Genomic DNA, 25,904 nt, shown 5'->3' on the forward strand with positions numbered 1-25,904 from the left:
TTAAAAATGTGCTCCACAGTGACTACTATTCATAAATCATTCGACATGTAGCATAAAATGAAAATATATACTATATTCGGGAATATCGACATCTAGTCAAACTTACGTGAAAATAAAAAACTGTCTCTCTTTTTCAGGTTTAAACGAAAATTCAACGTTCGTCGAGACTCACGTATCCATGTATGCACATTGTACATACGCGAGAATTACGTGAACGTATTATTCGCGTAGCGTCGCATACAGATGAATATTTACGCTCGAGTATGGGTGCACTTTGTAGTCAATGTGAGTAATGCGAGCCAACCAAGCATACCACCCCATATAACGGCACAAGCCGGTGAGATATTCCGCCTGTCGAACCTTCGCTCGAAAACCCAATAGGGATCGATAGATTCGTGAAAGCGACGGTAAAGGCAACGTGAATTCGCAACAGAGAAACCCTTTTGCGATCCGAATATATCTCTAAAAAGGTAAAAGAATCCATAGAAATTATACTAGTTCGACGATCTATTGATAGTACTTCAGTATTAGAAAAAAAAAACCATTTAATGATTTCTATTTCTATTTGTGTATATATTCTATAAAATGACAAAATAAAAGAATTAAATATTTAATCTGAAGAAACAAACACAGTCATCGATTATTTAAAAAGAAATAAAAAGAAAGATTAAATTCTTAATTAAAATAAAAAACACTAATCTTGAATATCTTGTTCAATTTCAACGCAAAGGTCAATTGTCTAAAAATGGAAAGGTTAAAAAACTCGAGATAAAAAATAACAAAAACAACAACAACAAAAATTCCCTCGAAAATAAAATGAATTGCAAGAGATGAAGAGTGTATCCGTAATATGAAAAAGTTGAAGTAACAAAATTTATGGGTAAAAACTCTGATAAAACAAAGTTCGCGCATTGTTTTCTAACGAGTCCTCGACTTGTTTTCATTCTCAGATTATTAAATGGCGAACGTAAAAAGCAATATCGGAAGAGATTTTCGAAGGAACATATTACCTACTCGAGATTCAAGTTTAAGAAGAGCACTCCGAAAAACGAACCGAACTGTTAACGCAACGATGAGACGCTACTACGCGAAGAACGGTACATGCTCGAATTAAAATGGTCCTCTGAAACTCATTCTCCGAATTAAACGGATTAAATCCAATCAGCACTCCTTCTCGTTGCTAGTGCCTCTTGTTGCGTTACTCTTCATGTCGTTTGCCTCTACGTCCACCAAGTGTACACTGTGCATGCAATACCATCGTCAACGGTGACACGTTCAATTCGTACTTGCTTTTTGTTTAATCGAATTTGTCTGTCTGCCTATCTCTCTCTCTCTCTCTCTCTCTCTCTCTCTCCCTCTCTCTCTCTCTCTCTCTCTCTCTCCCTCTCTCTCTCTCTCTCTCTCTCCCTCTCTCTCTCTCCCTCTCTCTCTCTCTCTCTCCCTCTCTCTCTCTCTCTCTCTCTCTCTCTCTCTCTCTCTCTCTCTCTCTCTCTCTCTCTCTCTCTCTCTCTCTCTCTCTCTCTCTCTCTCTCTCTCTCTCTCTCTCTCTCTCTCTCTCTCTCTCTCTCTTATTATCCTGTTTGAGAAGAATAAACTTTCGTAGTACTATGTACTACGAACGCGTGCGTAGTATATAGAGAAATACAACGTTAGAATTAAATTGTTCCAACAACGTAGTACATAAGTATGTACTTATATAAATATGTACTATATATTTATGTATTAGACCTACCGAAAAATTCTATCCATATACATTAGTTTAAGTAAAAGGAAATAATATATTTTTATATAATGTTCATTAATATTTAATTAATAATTGTAATTTTTCATTAAAATTTGATCGGTCAATAAATAATTTGCGATACTTTATATCTAAATAAAGAGAATTAATATTTTCTTATTGAAAATTCTAACGTTATTGTCTTATTGACCAGTCCGATATTAACTACTTACTTCCTCCCGTCTTAATGAAAGCTTTCGAATGCTTCCTCGATAAAATGATTCGTCCTTGAAAGATAAAAATTTATCTATAGACAGAACTTTTTGGTAGACTTTATACGTAAACATCTATATATATGTATGTATAATAAAGGTGTTCTTGTCCAATCAGGACAGTTCATTTTGATTGGATTATAACAGCAACATATGTGCAACTCTTATCGAGAACGATTTCAGAATGTTCCTTTTTGCATATAAAACGTGATCTAACATAAGTCGTGAACCTCGTCGATATGGCGATTATTTCTGGGAAACTATATTAATTTCTACCTTTCACCGATATATCTCGCTTTCGCAACGCGTTTTTCCTCTTTTTTCTTTTTCTTTTTTCTTTCTTTCTGTTCCTTTACTTCAATACGATTTTAAATGTTCTATCGTGAATTCAACCAAATGTGACTTTTACTCCGGTTTACAGATAAATCTTTATACCAGGAGTCCTATTTTGAAAATGGAAGAAAATGGTTTGATAATTTATAGTATAAAGCTTCATAAAATAACGGTGAATACACTTTTTTCCGGCTGCGTTAACATAAAAGGCCTTTTCGGTTTGACATGAGAGATAGAGAGAAAGAAAGAAGAATAGTCGTATAATAGAGCCATTGAAATTTTATGCTTATGATCATCCACGATACCGTGTCTAGGCTATCTATCGAATCACCAGAGTGTGTTATATATTTAAGAACCCCAAAACTTATAAAAGAAAATATGTTCATACTTTATAACAGAAACCTACATCCAAACAAATTACCATCTCAATCTTATCATTTATAATTTATACTTAATAATATATGTCGAGCAATAGTTATTCAAAATAACGAATAAATTTATAATACTTGTTATTCATGAGTAACAAATTAATTAAATTTATTCGTCATTTTTTTTATTCATTATTAAAAATTTGTAAATAAAAATAAAAAGACGATTTGTGTATTACTAAGGATACAGTTAAATATAATACATAAAAATATAATAAAAATAAAGTTTATATATTTTTATTATTCAAAAGATAATAATAAAAAGAATATTGCTTAATAATGGTTCATGTTATTTTTTTTATTTTTTATTTTTTTAATAAGTAACGAAATTATAAAAAAAACGTAACGACTTGTCATTGTAGTTACAAATATATATATATATATACATTATAAGCCATACGATACAATCTTCAGGGCCGTAACACGAGAACCCAAAGTGGCATTTTCATATTCTAGGTTAGAACCACATCTCGTTGTGAATGTTTTACGTATGTAAGGAAGACATATGTATATGTAAAATATATATACATATATATATATATATATATATGAATGTACAAGGGCGTTCCCTTTCTTCCTTTTCCCTTCGTTTTCCTTCCATTCACACAAAAGACCCTTCGAATTCGACTCTAGGGATACGCCGACCTTCCTGTACGCACGTTATATTCAATTCATTCTGGATACGAGGACAAGAATCCTAATTAATACTGGACGTTGTCTTCTTTCGTACGTTAAAAAAAACAAGAAAAAGAGGGGGAAAGAGAGAGAGAAAGAATTTGAATGATTAAAAATTTTAAAAACCCTACAAGGGTAGAATGTTCAATGCGGATGAATACATAAGTGAAAAGGTATCGAAAGTTGGTAACTTTCGATAATTCGATTTTCAATGTGTATCTTTTAATATAACAAAAAGAAATAATACAACTATAAAAGAGAATAAAGAAAAACTCATTTAATTTTATATCGTTCTAAATTAATAAAAATTAATGAAGATAAAATAAATGAGATATAAAGTTTGTATGGTTCAATAATAGAACTAGTATAAAATGAAACAGAATGATTAGAAAATTTGCAATACTAGAGCTGAGTAATACTATTGATTCTCTCTCTCTCTCTCTCTCTCTCTCTCTCTCTCTCTCTTTCTCCCTATCTATCTATCTATCTATCTACCTATCTACCTATCTCTCTCTGTCTTCCTATCTATCTATCTATCTACCCATCTACCTCTCTCTCTCTCTCTCTCTCTCTCTCTCTCTCTCTCTCTTTGCTAGCCATTCGATAAGCAATGGTAGATACAATAGAATAAACAAGTTTCCACGAACGCAATTGGTTAGTTAGGAGTAACATTTTGAAGTTCGATGTTCCTGTCTTTCCTAGATGTGAAACAGCTACGATTAGGAGGTAGAATAGGTGGACAATTAAACAAGCTCCGAGCAATGGTGGCTCGTTATCGTAATGGACGATGCATCGTGCACATAATGTGAACTCACACACGGACAGAGACACTTGTACTCACGCTGCTCTTATCAGATACACACCTCGATGATACACCTACGTTGACAGATGAAGTTTGTATGTGTATGTTACTGAGAGAGACGAAGAGAGGAAGGAAGGGAGAGAGAAGGAGGGAACAAACAGACGTCGAACGCATCTAGTTAGTGACATGTGTCTATCTACGACAAAGGTTGCCTGTTCATTGTTGTGAAAATGCATTTAACCTGTCCGCAAAGGTATTCACGAAATAGATCCTTTTATTGATCTCAGTTAAATGAAATTTGTAGAGAAAAACAAAGAATATAATAATCATATTATGATTACATAAAATAACTTCTTAAAGTAAAATCAATATGTCAATAATAAATTAATAAGAACTTTAACGATGAGATATTTAATATCAATAAAAAAGATATATATAAATAAAAAATTTTAACAATATTGTTTTCTTGTAACCATTGTATAAATAGTGGTATTCATAATTGGAATCACTTTAATATTTCTGTAAATATTATTGATTTGATTTATGAATGACGTGGCGTGTTTTTATTGTAATATGAACACCTTATTCACAACAGTTTTATTTAATAAATGGGTCTAATAATATTAAGGAAAAAGTCTAAGAAAAAGAAAAAAAGAACAACGGGAAGACAGACAAAAGTTTCCTTTCCTTTTATTTATTTTTTTTTTTTATTCTTATTTATAAGAAGACAAAGTACGTGAGTACTACGGTTATTATCCTCTATGAAGTGCACCTGCGCGTCGAAAGTATCGAAGCAACCGTTTTCCCTATACATCACATTTCTCTATATATGTATACATATATATGTATATACATATATTATATATATATGTATATACGTTCTATACTAGTGTATGTATGCGCTGGAAGCGACAGCTGCACTGAATCGAATACGTTACGTGTCCTTCGTGCACATCATGTATGTATGTACACATACCCATGTGTACATATGTATATATGCATATGTACACATATGCGATTAAATATACATATACATATACATATATATATATATACATATATACATATATATACAGGACGTGCATGACAGTAAGGACGAGGACAGGTGAAGGATAGGAATACGAATAAACGTACTTAAACACGTATCGATCTTAATGTGAAATCCTTTTGATTGATTTTATAAAAGAAACATCAAAAGACTTTTTTCCTCATTTCCAAATATAATTAATTCGAATAAACCGAGCTCTTTATATAATTGATCAAATTGTATTGAAAAGAAATATAAATGAGAAAATTTTTCACATTTACGCGATATGACACAATTTAAAAAAAAAAAAAATCGATGCCACGATCTCACTTAGTGCAACGAGGATGAAATGTATTATGTAACTCGAGACGAGACTCTTGGTCGATTAAAGATCGTCGAGAAGCTACGATTCATCGTAACGATAATTGACACCGGTGTAATGTCAGAAAGCCCGTAGTTACATAACTACGACTTCGATGATCCTGTTGAATAAAAGGATAATAGTTTTATTTAAACGGTTATTTAAGAAAAAAAAAGAAAAAAGAAAAAAGGAAAAAACAAAAAAGAAAAATTACAGTATCGAAAAAGATTTGACATTTATTAACGATTTTCTTCGAACGATGATAACGATGACCATGCGTAAGTATGTGCTATATCTACTGTACATAACGTACACACATATTAAAAATGATAAAAAGAATTCCAAGAAAAATGCGTGATGATTCTTCTCTTTGCATAAATATTAATACACACCACGTTGTCTATCCGACATAAGTTCTGAGAAAAATCAACATAAACGCCACGATCCGACGACACGCGTAGTGGAAAGGGGTTTCGGGTACATATCATTAATTACTATGCACGAACCGTAAAAAAGAAGAAAGGACGCGAACGAGGATGAGACCTGTCCAAATGAGCTACGTGCAAAAGAGTATGCTTAAACATGGATCCGAATGAAATAAATGTAAAAAAAGAAAAACGGGAAAACGAAAAAAATACAATAATACATTTAAGAAAAATATGTTAATGTATGTTGTCGATAATATAGATAAAGTAGTTACCGACGAATGTAAATAAGTGATTTTCATTAGTGAAAATGCAATGAAATAAAATTCTAATGATAGTATAATACCTGTACGCTAACGAATATCATTAACATTTCAAATAAGCGTAACACATAGGATATGCAATCTCATCGTACTAAAACATTTCTCTCGCTTTTTTATTTTAAAAAGCGAAGACGCTTAAGTTTTGAAATAGGATAGGTAATTAAAACGACATACTCATGCTCATAGACCGGGCAGCATTCTTAGCACGTACTTTAGACTTCAAGTTTAATGGAAGAACATCGTAAAATTCAAGTCTTAGCGTTGAAAATTAACGCCTTGAGATAACGCACCTTGATAATAAACGAACGAATAAAAGAACGGGAGTTATTATTCGGCAAAAAGAAAAAAAGAAAAAGAAACAAAAATATTACAAAATATCAAATCCCTCTCACCTTTCACGATGTAAAATAAAATAACTTTTCGTTAAAATCACGAATCACATACTTCGAAGTATCTTATCGATTAAAAATGATCTTCAATAACATCATGTTTAACTAAATTTCACGAAACACTCTTGTTGTAATTAGAGAAAAAATTTAGATAGTAAATTTATAACGTTTTTGTTTTGTTTTCTTTCTTTTACAAACTATTCTAATCGTAATATTTCATATAAAAATTATTTTTCGCTCATTCTTTTCGCTGTACATTATTTCGCGATGCTTTCAAAGAAGAAGAAGAAGAAGAAAAAGAAGAAGAAAAGTAAGAAGAATAATAGAATGCGTTCGCGAAATCGACTCTAATGCAACTGACACAAGTGACCGCGCTGAACTTTAACACGAACGTATTGGTAGGTTACACGTAGAGGAACGGCAGGTTACCTAGGAATCGATACGAACGAAGCTCTACCACCGTGCGTTGCATTGCTATAGCAACATCTAATCAAAACAATCTATACGACTCCTTCTTCTTCTGTTATTTCCTGAAAAATGTTAAAAGAAAAATGATTGGAAAAGTTATATTACTAAAGTCTACTTATTAACATTGCTACTTATGAGAATTATTACCAAAGGCAATTAACTTTTCTTTAAATAATACTGCTTTCTTTTATATTTTATTATTTACTCTTGACTGTACGGAATGCTTATGAAATTAAATTTTTTTTCTTCTCTTAAAGAAAAACGTAAATAATATTTTAACAACACAACGAGTGTTGTAAAATTATATTTTTCAAATATAAAAAGAAATTATATATATATATATATATATATATATATATATATATATATAAAATTTCTAAAAATAAAAGATCTTTTAATAAAAGTCTTTTAATAAAAATAAAAATAATATTTATGACGTAAACGAACGACGTTAAGCAACAAAATTTGAATAAAAACATATGTTAAATAAAATGAACAGAACTTTCAATAGATCTATAATGAGATATATAAAAATAATATAAGAACATATATTCAACAAAGAAAATATCTAACGATTTACAATAAAAATGATCAGCAACGCAATTGCTATCACTATTTCCGTAGACGATCGGTCCCCTTTAACTCGTCGACTTAAAGCACTGCTATCGACGTTGTTTTGTCGAGACAATAGTACTCGAAAAATATATATATGTAATCCTAACGCTGAGCAACGTTCTCTCAGAAACCATCATAGATTTTTCTTCAGTTCTCGACTTTTAGCGCTTAGTAGGCACCCTTACAAATAATTTAGCATCGTTTTAAGTTGATTGAAGAAGAAATTTATCGCGACCACACTTGCCTACTTTACAAGCTTTCCTTTGCGTCCTGATTCTTACTACCGGATAAATTTCACAACTCTCGCAGAATTGAATAATATAACAGGAAACATACAGAGAATAAAGAAAAACAATTATTGAAAAAAAAAATTAAATTAATGAACTATTTCCTCTGGAATTGTAATCATTGCAAGCAGGTCGGATCTTGATGAAATCTTACATTTCAAATCATTATACGAATTAGCTAAAAATATTAACGTGTACCATATACATACATAAATCGATGTACTTATTGATGTACGATATAATATAATTTTAATAAAACTAATATAATTAATAATAATAATATTAATAATAATAATAATATATTAATTTAAATATCTAATTAAAATATATTAATTATAATAAATAATAATATTAATGTAATTAAATTAATTATCATATATATATATATATATATATATATATATATATATATATATATAAAATTCTGTTTATTATAAAAGCACAATTATTTTTAAATAAAAATTTTGAAATAAAATGAATAAAACTTTTTGATAAATCAAAAATTAATATTAAATTAAAAATAATATAACAATAAATTTTATGCGCGATAAAATATGTAATCCGTCTGAAATGTATCAATACTGTTTCGAAGGTGGTTGATTTAATTGTAATTAAAGATTTTGTGATAATAATGATGATCTGGTTTCCTTTGAACTATAACAAGAATAGAGAAAGAGAGAGAGAGAGAAAGAGAGAAACTATGGTTCAGTAACAACCTCTAGTGAAGCAAAATAATTTCTGCCGGAAGCACAATGAATTTGGTTGTCCTTTGCACTATCATAGGTGCAAGGGTTCTCCTTAATAGGAACAGGACTAAGGATGCTTCGTGACAAAGTAAAGCCGCGCTACGGCTCGAAGGATATATCGACAGCTCGCCCACAAGAAACTTTCGAGACGCGACCCAAGTGACTAGGACGACGACTTACCTCCGACTAAATTGCACTCCACTGGGTGGCTCAATAAAACCGATGTAAGCTATGAACACGTTCCAAAAGGGGAGATATAAAATCGAAAACGAACTTTTTCTTTATTTCTTTCTATCTTATACAATTTCTTGATTCTTTCAGTTACTGTGATATTTTCGATGGATGAACATTAATAAAAATCATTTTTAACAAAAAATAGTTTCTTCTTAAGTTTTACGATACTATTACAAAATAGATAATAAATATCAATTTGTTACTTTAATTGATTTCAGTGTTTATCGATCATTATCTATAATTAACATTGAATCGTGATTATCATCGACTATACAGGTTAATCTGTTGATGTAAAATAATAAATCTTATCGGAACACCGTGTATGTAAAGAGTAAGTAGACAGGTATATGAAAAATTCAGGACGCATGGCCAATTTGATTTCCGGTAGTAAACCGGTGAATAAAATGATATGCAAATCAAGAGTACCGATATCCTTTCGGGTGTGAAGGCGGTTTGATCGCTTACTATACGTACAACGTACATTGAGTGGATATTAACTATCGATCGATCCTTCTTAAGAGGTAATGATTATTTCGAGATTTAAAGGGAGTGCCTTTCGCTGTCGTATAATTAATACGATTTTGCGACAACGTTGAATTCGTTATTAATTCAACTATCTTCGCCTATCTCTGGGAGTAGTTATAATGTATAATAATTAAGTTATTTCTCTCTCTCTCTCTCTCTCTCTCTCTCTCTCTTTCTCTCTCTTTCTCTCTCTCTCTCTCTCTTTCTTTCTTTCTCTCTCCTCTCTCTCTCTCTCTCTCTCCTGATTTTCAACGTAATAAAAGGAGAACAGTCTCTGACCTGTTTTAGATTTGAAATCAATAAGTTCTGACATTCTAAAATAACGAAGTTGCTCCTTATTAAGCATAAAGGAAAACGCAGGATGAAACAAGAGACGACTTTTTGATAATGAAATTTTCATTAAATTTCATCGGCTTTGATGAATCGAATTAGACTCAAATTTTTTTTCTTTTTTTCTCCTTCAAAAACAATTAAACAAAATGTCGTAAAGGTAAAGAGTATAGAAAAAAAATATTGTTTCAAAATTCAATGCGTAACCTATGTCTTGATATTTTTGCGAAAGGAAGAAAGTTAATTAATGAAAAATTCAGGCGAGGAGAACATGGGGCGGACACAGGCGAGCAGGGGAGGAAAAATGTAGAAACCAGGAACGTTCGAACGATTATGCAACAAGACAGGTTTTCTCTCTCTCTCTCTCTCTTTTCGTTTCTCTCTGCGCATGGTACTCGACTCTTCGTGTGGTAGTGGCCATATTACGTCCCTCTTTTTTCGGCTTAAAAACGCGCTCTCTGGCTTGGCACGTGGATAAGAACAGATGGTCCTTTCGTCCCCACGAAGCCACGTAAGCCGTGCGAGTTAATGCTCGGCTGAATATTCACAAGTAGTTGCAACCTACCATTCTTCTTCTAAAGCTGCGTTTATGACGCGTCGACGCCTTAAAAGTGCCTACTCTCTTCCATCTTTTCCTTCTCATCCTCCTCTTCATCCTCCTCCTCTTTTACCGCAGAAAGAGGATGATAGTATTAGATCGTTGCATAATTTCTTTCGTATTTCATATACATATATGTTATAGAATTCTACTGTCAAAAACATGAAATTTGTGTTATGTTTATAATTAATAAGATGTTTATTAAAACGATAAAATTGTTGCAATCCCTAACAATCAACATATAGTTGATTATAAATATAAATATTTTTTCAAAATTATATCACTTTTAATTTTATCCAAAACTATGAGAGAAATTGTCTAACAATACATTTGATAATTGATTAAAATTTTTAATAAGTTTATTAACCTCACTGGATGATCCAACAATCAAATGTAAATAAGATCCTTGTCAAAAATTATAAATAAACTTTAATAAAAAATATTAATCCTTGAAAGTCGAGGGTATAACATTATCTACTTCTCGTCAAAGTTTAAAAATCGTTTTCTATCTCTGTCTGTCTGTCCGTCTCTCTCTCTCTCTCTCTCTCTCTCTCTCTCTCTCTCTCTCTTTTTCTCTATTTATTTCTTGACACGCGCGGAAATGAAAAGGAAATACAACAGACATTAATTCTAGCAAAGGCACGAGTAACATCATTTTCTGGTATGACAGAATTTGCATGAAAACGATTTCGTAGCTTCTCGAGTGAACTCGGTTGGACTCGGTGATGAGTCCAAACGTCATCTTTCCCCTAAGTAATTCGTCAAATATAAATGATGATGCCTTTGAGCTCCCTTGTTCGACTTTCAGAGATTGAAAATTTCAACGGACACCTGACTTCGTAGCTAAACCTTCAAAATCTACGTATGCATATACCCATATGGTATACATATTCTATAAATATTATATCTCATGTAAAGTACACATGTTCTTTCATTTTTTTTTATGATTTTATTTATTCTCTTTTTTTTTCTTTTTTATTATTCCAGTGAGAAAAACTCAAATATTGTTTACAACAGTAAACTCAACAAACCCACTGAGATCGTTCATCCCTTTGTCCTTCCTCCCAAACGAATCGGAATATTTCAAAGTTCACTCACTAGGGAGGGTTACTCACGAAAATTTAAATTCGTTGGGCGTAGGTACCGACGACGATTGATGACGGCTGGAATGATGACGTTAGGGAAGGAAGAGTATGAAGGGACACAAAAAATAAAAACAAGAAAGAACGTATATAATCAAACTGGCGACGATGACGATAATAATAAGAGAGAAGGTAAAATAAGGGGAGAAAGTAGGACCGATGAAGGGCGAGAAGAAACTTTCTCTTCTGCAGTTACTCCTTCTGAGAAAGACAGGGGAAGTTTGACCTACGAAAATTTCCTACACCTTCCCCTTTCCCTCTTTTCTCTTTTCTTTCGACCTTCTCACGACGATACTTATCGTCTTTTCTGATAAATGGCACCACTTTTACTCCCTTCAACCCCTCGATCATCGTCTCTTCCCATTTTGTCCGCCACACACAATTTCCCTTCCATCTTTCTCCCTCCCTCCCTCCCACACCCATCTCTCTATTTCTCTTTTGTCGTACGAGAGAACGCATTACGTAAAAGACTCCATACCCTTCGACTTCTTTTGGACGAACATACACCCATCTGTACAACTGATTCCTATAACGAGAGCATATATGATATACTGTTATATACTGGACGTCGTGGACACAATTATAAGGACATTCACATGATCATTGTCAATTTGTATGATCCTTGGATAAAATTGCGGCATGATACCATATCCGATTAAAGTTTTGGTGAGTATTATTTCTTGTCGAGATAATTAATTACTCTTTTTTTTTCTTGTCTATTTAATGTTTTTCTTTGATCGACCTTTCACTTTCTTTGAATTTATTTTAAGATAGATTGATTGAATTATTATCTTTTTTATATCTGTAATATTTATATATTTATTAATGAAATCTTTAATTATTGATATATTCTCGTTGGCGAAGATCGTAAATTAGTTTACGAAAAAGGCAGAAAGGAAAATCGTCGCCGGGAATGATCTCTCGGTGGGTCAAAGATGTTGCTCATTAATTACATTCATCCGTGGAAACTTTAGTGACACTTTCGATTAAACGGTCGTACTTTAAACTCCTTTCGTTTTAAACGAAACTTCGGAACATTAAATATCCTGCAATGAACTTTCTCCGATGATGAAGCGAAATACGATTAGTGAGGCATTAAAAATTATCGTTATTTTTTTTCTCTCGAAACAATATTTCGTACGCGTCACGATCAGTAAGATTATTATTAATGATAGGTAAATGAGCCTTCTTGAAAATGAAAATGAACCTGAGTACTAATGAGACTTTTAGTAATTTACGTAATAATGACCTTTTCCTTTTTCAAGCGCACTTGTTGATGATTATTTTTCCCTTCATACATTCATAACGATTTTTTTTTTTTTGATAATTAAATATGTAAATTAATCGCACATGAAACGTAATCCCCAAATGAGAATTAATTCGAGAGTATACCGAACCTTATCAAAATTAAACAAGTATGCGAATTCCTCCATTTCAGCGTGTTAATTATTACGCCGACACATGACACTGTTTGTACTCACAAGCAAATAACTGGATGCATTACTACTAGTGGATTCCCTCTTTCTCGGAGACCCGAAGTCTCTTTGGACCAGAGACGTCATCGTCTTCTCATATTAATCACTGTACCATGGCGACTGTATAGAGCACATGGAATGATTAATTAAAAGCTGTCCAAGACCAGAGATAAAGAGAAGGGTTCTCTCGTTGATTCCTTTTCGACGAACGTCAATGCGATTCGTGTCATTGGTCAAAGACATTGATTTCTTAACCGTCTTTCTTCTCTATCATCTGTAACAAGAAAGAACGATAATAATGATTGAAAAGTCTTTTTAATTACAGTTCTATTCGAGAGGTCACGATATATAATTCTATAGTACAACTTTTAAAGTGAGAATGAAAATATGACACGATATGTTGGCTTTAAGAAAATTATACAATTATATTTTCTTTTAGATTATCATTTGTTGGCATCTGTATTTCTACAAAATTTTACATTATGCTCAATTCGTCTCTAACAATAAGCTTAATCCTTTTGAATAGTAACAATTATAAACAATTTGGAGTAAAACTTTGCCTCGATTCGATGATATTCAAATTTTCAAATTAATGTTTTTTTCTTTTTCGTCTACTATTGAAAAGCGTACACAAAAAAAAATGTACAAAAAATATCTCCAACGTATTTCCTGACTTTGTTATTCCTTAGAATATTTTCGACCTTACTGATAAAATCCCAGAATTATACGTCGTAGCCTCACCTTATCAAAGTTATCATTATCTAGACATTATCCGCAACATTGAAATGAATATAATTTCAGTTGATTAACTTTTCATTTTCCTTCCCTCCCTACAACAATAATCAATTAATTATTATTATGTAGTTAAAATCGTTAACTAAAGAGACTTTTTAGTTTTCAGGAAGAATAGAACTATGTCGTTGATATTTTCAAGGCCGTGACCTTATGAGTAATGAGCATGAGAAAAATTTCATGGTTCTGCGGCTAGATCATTTAACAGTGGAAAACAGATAAAGCCTGAATAGCGGATAAATCGTACTTCGCGGATATCCCGGGAGAACACAATAGGAGATGGGGAAATCGTCTGGGAATAATATTCTTCTTTTCCAAGAGGTAAACGAGAGGAGGTAGAAAGGCCGAAGTCGACGAAACTAGCGGTTCAAAGAAAAACGGAAAACTTATTACCTACCTACCGTCGGCCGTCATTATAACTCAATTCTTGAATATTTATAACGATTAAGTTTCTCTCGGAGCTTCGCACGTTCTGTAAATATATATCGTGGTGCTATGTCGTAGGATTATTAAGACGCAAGTAACTTGAAAATAATTTCACTTGAAATAAGAAGCATATATTATCCAATATTCTTATTTAAAATATATATCCAAAAATCTCTTTTCATAGTCAAATTTTAAATAATGAAAAACAAAAAAAAGAGATAAAAAATGTATTTTAAATTTTAAAAAAGTGTATATAAAAGATTAAGATATATCTGAAAATATAAAGATCTCTAAAAGAATTTGTTTACTTCTCTTACTACAGTTTGTCTGGAATAATGTATGAATGAATAGTCTTGAAACTACATTGCGCAATGTAGTAAAAATAAATATTTGAAATAAACCTCCACTATAATGATAAAGAAGAGCTCGATGTATTCACAAAAGGTTGCCCTTTCTACTCATATTTCTAATCAGAAAAATGTCAATTAAATTTTGTTTACATTGTTATGAACCAATTTCTGTCAAACATCTCTCGATAGAATATTATTCAGTAAATAACCTATGATTAAAACTTAATCTGTCTTTCCGCTTATATAAAAAAATCTTTGACTAATTTTAATGAAATAGAAGAAGTTAAGAAGTTTATTGGCAAACTCAAAAATTCCAAATCAAATCTGTATCAGAGAATAAATTAATATTAAGATGTTTTATCAGTTTGTTAGTCGTTTAAAAACTGCCGATATTGAACGGAACATGAATAATTTATAAGAAAGAAATAAATAAATAAGTAAAAAAAAAAGCGTAAACAATTTGATAATGACAAAACGAAAGAAATTTCAAAAAAATTCTAAAGAACTAACGAAAACGAATTTGAACTTATGCTCGTATCTTTGGATTCATGAATAATCATGTAATTTACCTTCTGGCGTAATTAGCCGACGAGACAATTTGATATCGATCGGTTAAATTATCACATAATGCAGAAACGACGATCAAACGATTAAAAATTCCTGTTCCAAATTTCAAATTGTTATTCCGAATAACGAAGTAACATAAAAGCTCGTATTACACTTTTGTGAATTTTAATCTCCTATATTCGTTCTCTCTCTCTCTCTCTCTCTCCCTCTCTTTCTCTCTCTCTTTCTCTCTCTCTTCCACTCTGGTATTTCAACTATTCCACCGCTAGCTAAAAATAACAAGTATGACGACGACAGCATCGAACGAGTTGTTTTAATATATTCTAACAAAACAATTACGCGAGCTTCGAAAGTCAGATATTGTAATCTATCCAAATTTTCTCTGCATACATGGCTGATGTACATACGTATTTATTTTAAATTCCATACCATTTTTCTATCTCTTTTTTCGATCCATACACAAGTTTATGTACGATTTTAAAGTATACAATGTACATGTATACTCGCGGATTAAATCGCTCAGGATTCGAAACTCGTTTCAGGATCTCCGAATTTATGAGCGTGAATTATCGTACGATGAGTACCGTACGAAAGATACAACTGAGAAAGATTATGTAAAAAGATCGTGAATGTTATTTAACGAACGCCTTCGAAACATCTTAAAATAATAATTTTTCTCGAATGTGTTAAAGAGAAATCGAGTTGAGAAATAATCTCTCAACCGATTGAAATCCATTAGTACAGTTTTTGTTTGTCTTAATTATATAAACGATAATACAATATAAGTGTCGAATTAAATCAATTAAATTTTCTTTCCAGTGGGATCACAGGATGATACGAGATTCCCTTGATGAAATGCGTATTAAAACAATGTCATTAAGCGTAATGTATCACTGTCATGAGATTGACAGTGATATAATGTATCTTTCGATGAACATAAAAAAAAAAGAATCAATCCTGATTAGAAGCAAAAAAAGCTACCTGCCACTTAAAAGATTTCTGATAATAAGAAATTTTTTTTCCTGCGAACTTCTTTTCTATCCAATTAAAAGTAGAAATCTAACTTGTCATAGAAGTACAAGTTATCGCGTTAGAAGCTTGGATTATGCGAGTTGAGGAACATGAAGAAAGGAACGGAGAAATATAACGCTTCCATCGAAGTTAACTTCTTATCTCGAGGACGGAAGGAAAGTGTCAAAGTGAAACAGAACGAATTACCCTTATCTCGAGAAAGTTGAGCCAAGTACCGGATTCCCTCAAATACCAACCGAAATAAGAACGCGTCTAGTCCTTCCTTCTTCGACCAAAGAGGAATTAAGGAGGAAACAAAGATCAAATAAAGCATAAATCCGTTGTCTCATGTTTGGACAGGCAATTTGCCAAAAACGAAAAAAAAAAAAACAAAGAGAGAGAAAAATACATATTTGCAACACAAAATAGAAAATATCTTGTTTTTTTCTTTTTATCGCCGAGAAAATTGATAGTATACTATTCTATAAATTATAGCTAATAATAATTAAATCAACACAAATATATAACATTTAAAACGATATTTATCTACGTGTAATATATAACATTATTTTGTTTCAAAATAAAACAATAAAATATTTAATGTTAAATTTATATCCACAATTTTCAAAATAAAATGTTTAAGTAAAAACTCTGGACAACTCTCGCAATTATGCCGGTACTTGTATAAAGATCAATAAATAAAGAAATAAATAAAAGAAAATAAGAAAAAAAAACCATCTATCTTGATAATAACATAACGGTAATCTTTATTTCTTCTTGTTTTCCGTTATAGCAAGTTATTACTTGATCTAATAATTAACGTAATTAGTTTCTATCACACAAAAATAGTTCGTAGCGAGAGAATTTCTATCATCATCGAACATTAACTCGTTCCCTTATTGAAGATTCAAACGATTTTGCAAGTCGATTTTAATCGAAACCAATCAAAGACAGAAAGCAGCTTCCTTGGGTTATGTACGAAGACGTTGATCATTAGTAACTTCTAACGCAACGTCACGCGCTCAATCGACTCGTTTTATCGGCACAAGATTCTTTATAGAAGTATCGATTGAAGAGAAAGTTCGATCCTGAAATTTCCAACTAGAAAATTACGCAATAATTTTCAAACGCCTTTATAACTTTCCAGTTTCCTTTAATGATTCTGCATATAGTTAATTTTTGGTGACTTGTAATACCTGAGATACGATTTTGCGATATTTTTAACGTTATGTATGAATATAATCGATACATATATGAAATGATTTTTCATATATGCATATATGTGTATATATTATACAATCAGGAATAAAAATAAATGGACAGGTACTGGAAATAGATATGGACTAATACCAGTTTTACATATTTAAGTTTTATTATATATTTTTATTTATTAAATAATCTACATATACTATAAGAATTGAAACTTATATTTATATTTTTATATATACAAGCCATACGTAATGAAAATGTCAGACATTTATCAAGAGACAAAAATAAATGCATATATTATATAATAAAATAAATAATAAATGAAATATCAAATAAAATTAATATTTTATACACATACTGTCCTTTGCTTGAATTGCTTGTTTCTAAACATCATATGAATAACTGTTTATTATATTTTCAATATAATTTTTACTAATATTTTCGAACACTGATTGTAAATTTTTGGAAAAATTAATCTATTTATATCACTCGTTTGATGAAACCTTCGCGTCCATAAGTTCTCTATAGAATTGAGGTAGAAATTTTGTGCCCGCCATTTAAGCATTTTAATATTCCAATCTTCAAAAAAAAATCTTTTCTTGATAGTGTCATTTTTCGAGATTATTGTCCTTTTGAAAAACAAATTCTTCGTCGAAACTCACTTTTTATAACACTATCTCTTCGAAATTTTCGTATACTTATTTGCATGTATTTATCTATTACTATCTTTACTTATCTATGTATACTTATCTGTATTCAATGATTTCATCAATTTTTACTAACGTACTAGTATATCATTACATGAAAAATCAAATTTAGCAATTGACGTAATGAACGGCTTATTTATACGTTTCATTCTTTTTTTCTCCAGACTTCATATTCATTTTTTAATTGCTGCAACTCAGATTTACTTTTACCATTACATATTATATATTCCCAGAATAATATATTGGCATATTTAAATATTTTCTATTTGCAAGAACTAAACTTCTTGGTTAATATTTATTTTATTAACATGTGATTTATGTCTGGCCTTGTAACTTTTAATTCAACAATCTTCGTTTTATTATTTTTGTCGAACCATATAATCCTAATATTTCTGGAATATTTCTAAAACACTTTTTATACTTTATATTTTATACACTTTTAAATATATTATACTATGAAGCTAACGCATGATAATTTAATTCATTACATTACGAAAACAATTAAATGACGAATATGATATTAAACTTTCTGTTTTTGATATTCCGTAATTAGTTCAATTCAAATGAACATAATTTCACAAAGCCTGAATTGATACATGGTAATTTGTTAAAAACAATTTATTTAATCTATACATGTGTCTAAAGTTTATTTATATCAGACAATAATATAACCAAGTGTTCTTTTATTTCTATTTTTCGATAAATAACTGACATTTATCATTAAGTATGGCTCTTTAACACAAAAATATAAATATAAATTTTAATTGTTTATTTAATAGTCTATGTATTATAAGGATATATAATAAATAAAACACAAATGTATAATAATAGTACTTACTGATTCCATTAAATTTCATTTATATTTATTTTCAATTATTTTTCTCCCCGACTGTATATGTGTGTATACATTTTTAATAAAATATATGATAAAATAATATTTTTACAAGTTTACTCACGAAATTTAATTAGTTTCGTTATACGTCACATCACCGTGAAAGCTCATGACACTCTTAAAGTTCACAAACGACTGAAAGTTGCTCCTTTCTATACAGTTTGACTATGCCAATCGTTTATGTCCTTTGTTTATGTTTCACACGACTGTATCCAAACGTTTACACAAAACTTCTAATAAGCTTCCTAAAGACTAATATTATGAATATTAAAGTTCCCAAATCGATATATTCAACGTTAATTCACTCATGTTTAATACAATCATTAAAAAGGTGCTATTCAATCATTTCCATTGTAATTAATTAAGAAAGAAAAATGTTTATAGAATTCTTTAAAAATATCATAAAACTGAGTACTCGAAGATGATGAAATAATCCTATGAAATTGAGTTCCTCTTCCACGAAGTACGTTTTAGAAAACAAAGGGTATTGCCTCGGGGCAAACATCGACCTTCCACGAATTTAATATACTCTTAATTATATTCGCCTTGCAAACATGAGAGCTTTCACGATATAACGTATACTCACACAAAATATAAAATATGAACGAATTGAGGAGAATCGCTCGATTATTTTCAATATCTTGAAAGTTTCCTATTGTAGTTGTTAAAAAACTTCAAGGAAACTTAAATCAATGAGTTTGAAAATACTTTTTCATTATTCTTTAAATTGTATATACATACATATCAATACATCGTATCGTTTAGAATGTAATTATTTATTATAACGAAAAATAATTAAAAAAAATTATCTAGAAAGTATAGAAAAAGGGAAGTCTGATCCTAATTACTCGTATCTATTCAAAGAAATGAACTATAAGTAGCGCATCGCAGGCATATAACTCAGCAAATTATTAACAAATTTGTGTAATACCGCAGGACCTAACGAGCGAAGTTTCGGACTAAGGTTCAAGCCAAAGGGACATAATGGATTAAATTTAAAGGCAACAGGAGTCAAGAGTCAAGGGTACGATGTCTGTTGTTTTCTCATTCTCGATTACGATCTCAAAGACATTAAGTACATAGTTTCACGTGCGACTATATTTCGATTTAAATTTTCATCGTATCAAACTAAAAGAATGTTCTCTGCTTCAAGGCTTCTATAATCCTAAGAAATATAATTATATCAGTTAATTAGTAGATACACCTATACATATCGAGCACTTTGTACGTTAAAACTGGAATGAATAATTGATGTTAAGGGAATCATCGCGTTAAGTCGATCGTAATTTTTTAAAATTGGATATATTCCTACAAGAAGTTGTTAGCCAAAGCTCAAACTTCTTTTTATTAAATTTAAGTTAATTAAAAAAAAAAAGAATAATAAAAAAGTACAAAGAAAAATATAAACAAAGAATATTTAATATTTACACGAGAAAAATTAAATAGTTTTTTTTTTATTTTTGTTAAATCTTTTTAATGATCCTTCAAAGTTTCACGTTAACTCGATTTATCGACGACAGAATTTTCATTATAGACCAAGAGTTTCGAAAGGCGATCAGAAATTATGGTCGTTGTTTTCATTCGATCATGGTCGTTACGAGAGAGGGTGCGAAATCTATTGCGAATCGAGACTACCGTAATAATTTTCAAACTCTTAAGGACTGCTATTTCTTTTCCTCGATCACAAAAAGGAACGAGCGCCGTCGTCCCTTTTTGTGATCTACTCGTTCCCTTTACGCTTTTTTCGGGATTGCTATGTGAACGACTCTAACGAAAGTTACCGAATAAAGTACTCGTGTGAGTATTTATTTTTGCATGCATTTTTGCGGGTCTGATTGTATTAGGTGGACCGGAAAGTAATGTCGTTTCTACGCATGTCGATATTTGATTGTGATTAAAAATAAAAACTTATTAAAAATTTATTCGTTTGAATTTGATGTAAGAAAGCGACATTACTTTCCGGTCCACCTAATAAATATGCTCGTGACATGTCTTTCTTGGAAACGGGAATCTGCAAGTTATTTTTTAGTATCTTATCATGTGTTTATTTATTATTTTTATTCTTTAAAAAGTTAACTATGTCTTTACAGTACGTAAGCGAAATATAATTTAATCTATACACTTTCATTCTATATTTAACTCTCGTTTTTTCTTATTTTATAAATTTACCCTATTAGATTTATGCTTTTCTACTCAGTAATAAAAAGAAATGAATGAAATACAATTTAATCAATCGTTACTCATTTTGTAACTCTATTTTATTGAAGATCTTGAAGGTAAACAAAACAATATGTATAAATTTTAATGGTACGCGAACATTATCACTTTATGGCATATAAAAATGAGTAAAATTTTCGAATTTTTTCCAGAGATAATCACTAAATGAAAAATTTTTTTGATATATAAAAATTTAACTTTCAGCTTTATGTAACAATTTTTTTAAATCAAAATGTTACAAAATGGCGAAATTATTCGTTTATTTCAAAATCTTACTTCCAGGAACATCGATTACGGGCCATCATTATTGTAAAGGAGTGGAATGTCTAAAATGAAAAATTCTAGTTGATATACTGGTAGTATTCTTTATTTTATTATTTAAAATTTAGTCAAGAATTTTCAAAATCTTCAATTGTTCTAGAAATGGTAGCAGTATTTATTAAAAAAAAAATCAATTTAAATGTTTATAAGAAATTATATAATTGAAATAAAATCATACGCTACATTGTAGAATACTTTATGTAGAATATTCTCTCCAAATTTGAACAAAGTCGGACGTGTAATAATGGAGATCTTGTATTATGTCGGCCAATTGGAAAAGCACAGTTTTCGAAGAAACATAAAAGTTTTAATAATATATATCTATATACTGTGTCTAATGAATGACACAATGTTCTATATACTTGAAACCTAGAGAAAATTAAATAAATACAACAAAATGAAAAAAAAACGATTTTTTTTTTTTAAATACCCAGAAGCAAACATCGACTTTTACGAGTAACTGCTTTATCTATCCCATAATATAAAACAGATAAATCTACAAATACATATATATATATATATATATATATATATATATATATATATATATATATATATATATACAGAAAGAGAGAGAGAGAAAAGGAAAGAGAAAAACACATTTGGAAATTTGAACATATGTAACCTTTAAAACCCCTTTAAAATTTGATACGATACGATCAAAGTGAAATCCCGAAGAGAAAAAAAGACCGAAACGAAATGGGAGAACTTGTAAACGGGACCGAACTCGATCCCGAGACAAAATTATCTTAAATTGACCAAACGATTCGGCCCGCATACTCTTACGCAGACTTCTTCGGAATTGAAACGAACCTTGACGAGAACGTCTGCATCGTGTTCTTTCGTATCGTCCTTTGGGCTCTATACTGTTCTATAGTAAGTATCTACCTACTGTATATAAAATAAAGACAAAGAAAGAGAGAACGAGAGAACAAACGAGTCGCGCTTCCCTATCCGCCCACGTAAAATGGAGATCCACTTAACGCCTTGAACGATAAACATATCGACCTAACGTTCTAGTACAGAATTCTCTGTTCGAGATCTAGGCGAATACACGAACTAACACGAACATTGAGTGTCGTAGGTCGACTGAATAAATTTTGACCTACTGTCTCTCTCTCTCTCTCTCTCTCTCTCTCTCTCTCTCTCTCTCTCTCTCTCTCTCTCTCTCTCCTTCTCTATCTCGCGCTTACACATCTTATATATATACATACGTTTGAACTCGCACGAGAGACAAGGAATACATGAGAACAGAAAATATCCTATCGGTTTGTTCTCGAACAACCGTTTTCTTCCGTCCTGAACATTTCTATATAACCTACAGTCAGTCGATGAAAATGTTCCCAAAGCCACGTGCACTTTACCGCACAAGGAGAAGGTCCTTAATACGACGGTACTAAAGTGATTTTATCGGAAATCCTTTTATCGTATTGGTATTATTCGATCCTGAAATTGTTTCGTTTTCCGATCGAACAAAAAGCCTTCTCTTATAAGACGAAACACAAAGAATATTGTAAATTCGATGAACGATTATCGTAGTAATTCAACGATGAAATAAAACTTTCAATCAATTCTATTCTATGTTTCTTCTTTCGTAGATATATTCAAAGTAGATAGATAAGTATATTTATAAAAACAAAAAGGAATAAAAAATAAAATTGTTGATTAACGAAATTTGAAAATAATCGATGATGCCAACGTGAAGGAATGAAGAGAATGAATATGTCGCTAAATAACTATTCACAAAATCACGAAGGAGTTTTCAAGAGGTCACCGAGTTCATGGAGTCGCGTTTCCACAGAAGCTACATTCCACGAATGCGTCGGCCGTACTTCCTGTTGCCTGAATGAAACATTCCCTTGGTATTTCCAAGATAAAAAGAAAGGTTTTGCTCGTGGGTTCCTTAAATTATCAAAAGACAGTAAAAGAAATGAGAAATCATTCGCTGAAGAGAAAAAATAAAAAAGAAAAGAAATATACACGTGTCTTTATTTTCGATCGAATTTCACTTTTTTCAGACTTTAATCATTATTTTATATTGTCTGATAAACTCCAAAAAGTGACACGCTGATCTATATAATTCATTGACCGAAACAATAAAAAACCAACGTGCGAAAGAAACTCTTACTCGTTTTACGAACGTAGGTAATGAATAATGGAAAGCCAAAACTGGAGGAAAGTCTGATCCTTTTGGGTTTTCCACGTGTCAACCAAACCACCGTGAACCTTCTATTGCCGTTTAAACTCGGTTTTAGTTTGTTCACGTGGGGTTTAATCCTCTGAGGAACGACGAAACTTCATCGTCTTCTCTTCTTTGGAAACGCACATACACTCACAAAGAGACACAACTACACTCTCATCAAAACGATTTATCAATCTCCGAATGTCTTGTTTCTTAAAAGTAAGAAAACGTGATATTAAACAAAAAAAAAAGAAAAAAAAATTATAAAGAAATTACTTAAACAAGAATAAATATATTTTCACTACGCAACGTATTTTTTTGCTTTTTTTCTTATCGTTTCATTTATTTTCGTATCTCTTCGAAAGATACACCAAAATTAATCTTTTACATTTCTACAAGACACCGAAAGATAACGTAAAAAAGAAAAAAGAGATAAAATGTGTCCTTCTCGAATTTCGTCTCAATACTTTCACCAAATTTCCGTCGAAGATATATCGAACTTCTTAAAGAAATTATTCTGAAAAGAGCGCGTTGAAAGTACGATGATCATGCGGTGTGAACCGAGTACCACTGCTTACAGCATTAACACCGTCAACGCCATCAACCTCTCTTCTTTTCCACCACCACCACCACCATCATCACTACTAACAAGACCATCACCATTACTACCATGATTACAATTATTAACAGTGAGTCCACAAACACATTCTATGTATATATATACAAACGACAACGTTATGCTAAGACGATACAATTTTCAAACCTAATTTCCATGATTATGCGATCATGTAAATTTCCATGTAGATACAGGTGTGATGATATTATTAAATGTTTATTGTAATACAAAAAAAAACACGATATTTTTTATTATTTTTTACCTTATTACGTAAGCGTAAAATTGGAATAATTTTTTATTAGATTTATAATATTGACAATAAATTTATAGTATACTCATATTTGATTATTTTTCTTGTTATTTTTTTTTTTTTTCTTAACTCCCTCTTCTTTCCTTATAGTATTTTTTTTAACAGAAGTTCAATTCCGATTTACGAATGTACAGAATTCGTTACGTTTAATCGATCAATCAAAACGTAATGAATCCATGAATTGCGTTTATTTTAGAGAACGATGCCGATATAATTTTAGTAATGGTCCAAAAGCGGCGCAAAGCGCACGTGGATGCAAAGCTTTGGAGCGAAGACGTACGTGCTAATGAATCACGCAGTCAAAATATACCTAGTGCGCTCTTCGCACGAGGAGCATATGCGTTCGTTGGTAGAAAATGAAAAAGAAAAAAAAAAAAGAAAAGAGAAAAAGAGAGAAAAAAAAAGAAAAAAGAGGTGTACGACCGTGTATTAATAAACGTGCACACGCGTTTATAGTCGTACTCTGCCCGATGAAATAATACTTGTTGCCCATCGAAAAATATCTTCATTATTTTCTTTTTCTAAGATACTTTTAAACGAATGCTTTAAAAAAAAAAACAATATTTGAAATTCAACTCTTAATACAAAAGATATTAGATACAAAAAATGATTGGTATATATTAATCTTTATAAAAAAAAATTTCTAATTAAAGTTTATCATTGTTGCCTTATATTTTTATTACACTAGATTTACGATATTCGTTCCTTTGTTGTCATATCACGAATATTATCGTGACACGAGATAAAACGCAATTTGAGAGTATGATAGAGAGTAGTAACAGATATAATAGACATACATATGCATACACATACGCGAGCGCGAGCGCGACGCACGCACGCACACTCACAAATAACACAAAAGCACGGCTATTCCCCTTACGGAACATACATATGTATCCCTAACGTCCAGTAGCAATTAAATCAAAACGATCGACTCTTGGTAATTGGCCCATGTCACGTCTCGTTACTGTTCACCTTTGTTTCGGCCATACTCAACTTTATGCATTTAAATACTATTCTATTTATCCGTTACATGCGTGTTTCGAGTGTTTCTGTATCAAACGTACTATGTACTCTATGTGATCGAAGATGTATTGTTAATGAATCCGACTTGATCACACCGAAACTA

At 31.1% G+C, this 25,904-nt stretch overlaps 1 protein-coding gene across 2 annotated transcripts in view; it reads right to left on the reverse strand.

The window, feature by feature from the left end:
• LOC124429416 (protein sprint) overlaps nt 1–25,904 on the reverse strand; it is a 153,431-nt gene that overhangs the window by 99,098 nt on the left and 28,429 nt on the right. Inside the window, exon 2 of one of the 2 annotated variants that reach the window (XM_046974672.1) lies at nt 13,182–13,449. The exons of the other annotated variant lie outside the window; for it this stretch is intronic. Coding sequence (XP_046830628.1) covers nt 13,182–13,262 — 81 coding nt within the window. The 5' untranslated portion in view covers nt 13,263–13,449. The remainder of the gene's footprint in view (nt 1–13,181; nt 13,450–25,904) is intronic. 2 annotated transcript variants of the gene reach the window in all.

This window comes from Vespa crabro, chromosome 15, assembly GCF_910589235.1.
Source record: "Vespa crabro chromosome 15, iyVesCrab1.2, whole genome shotgun sequence".
Classification (NCBI taxonomy): Eukaryota; Metazoa; Arthropoda; class Insecta; order Hymenoptera; family Vespidae; genus Vespa; species Vespa crabro.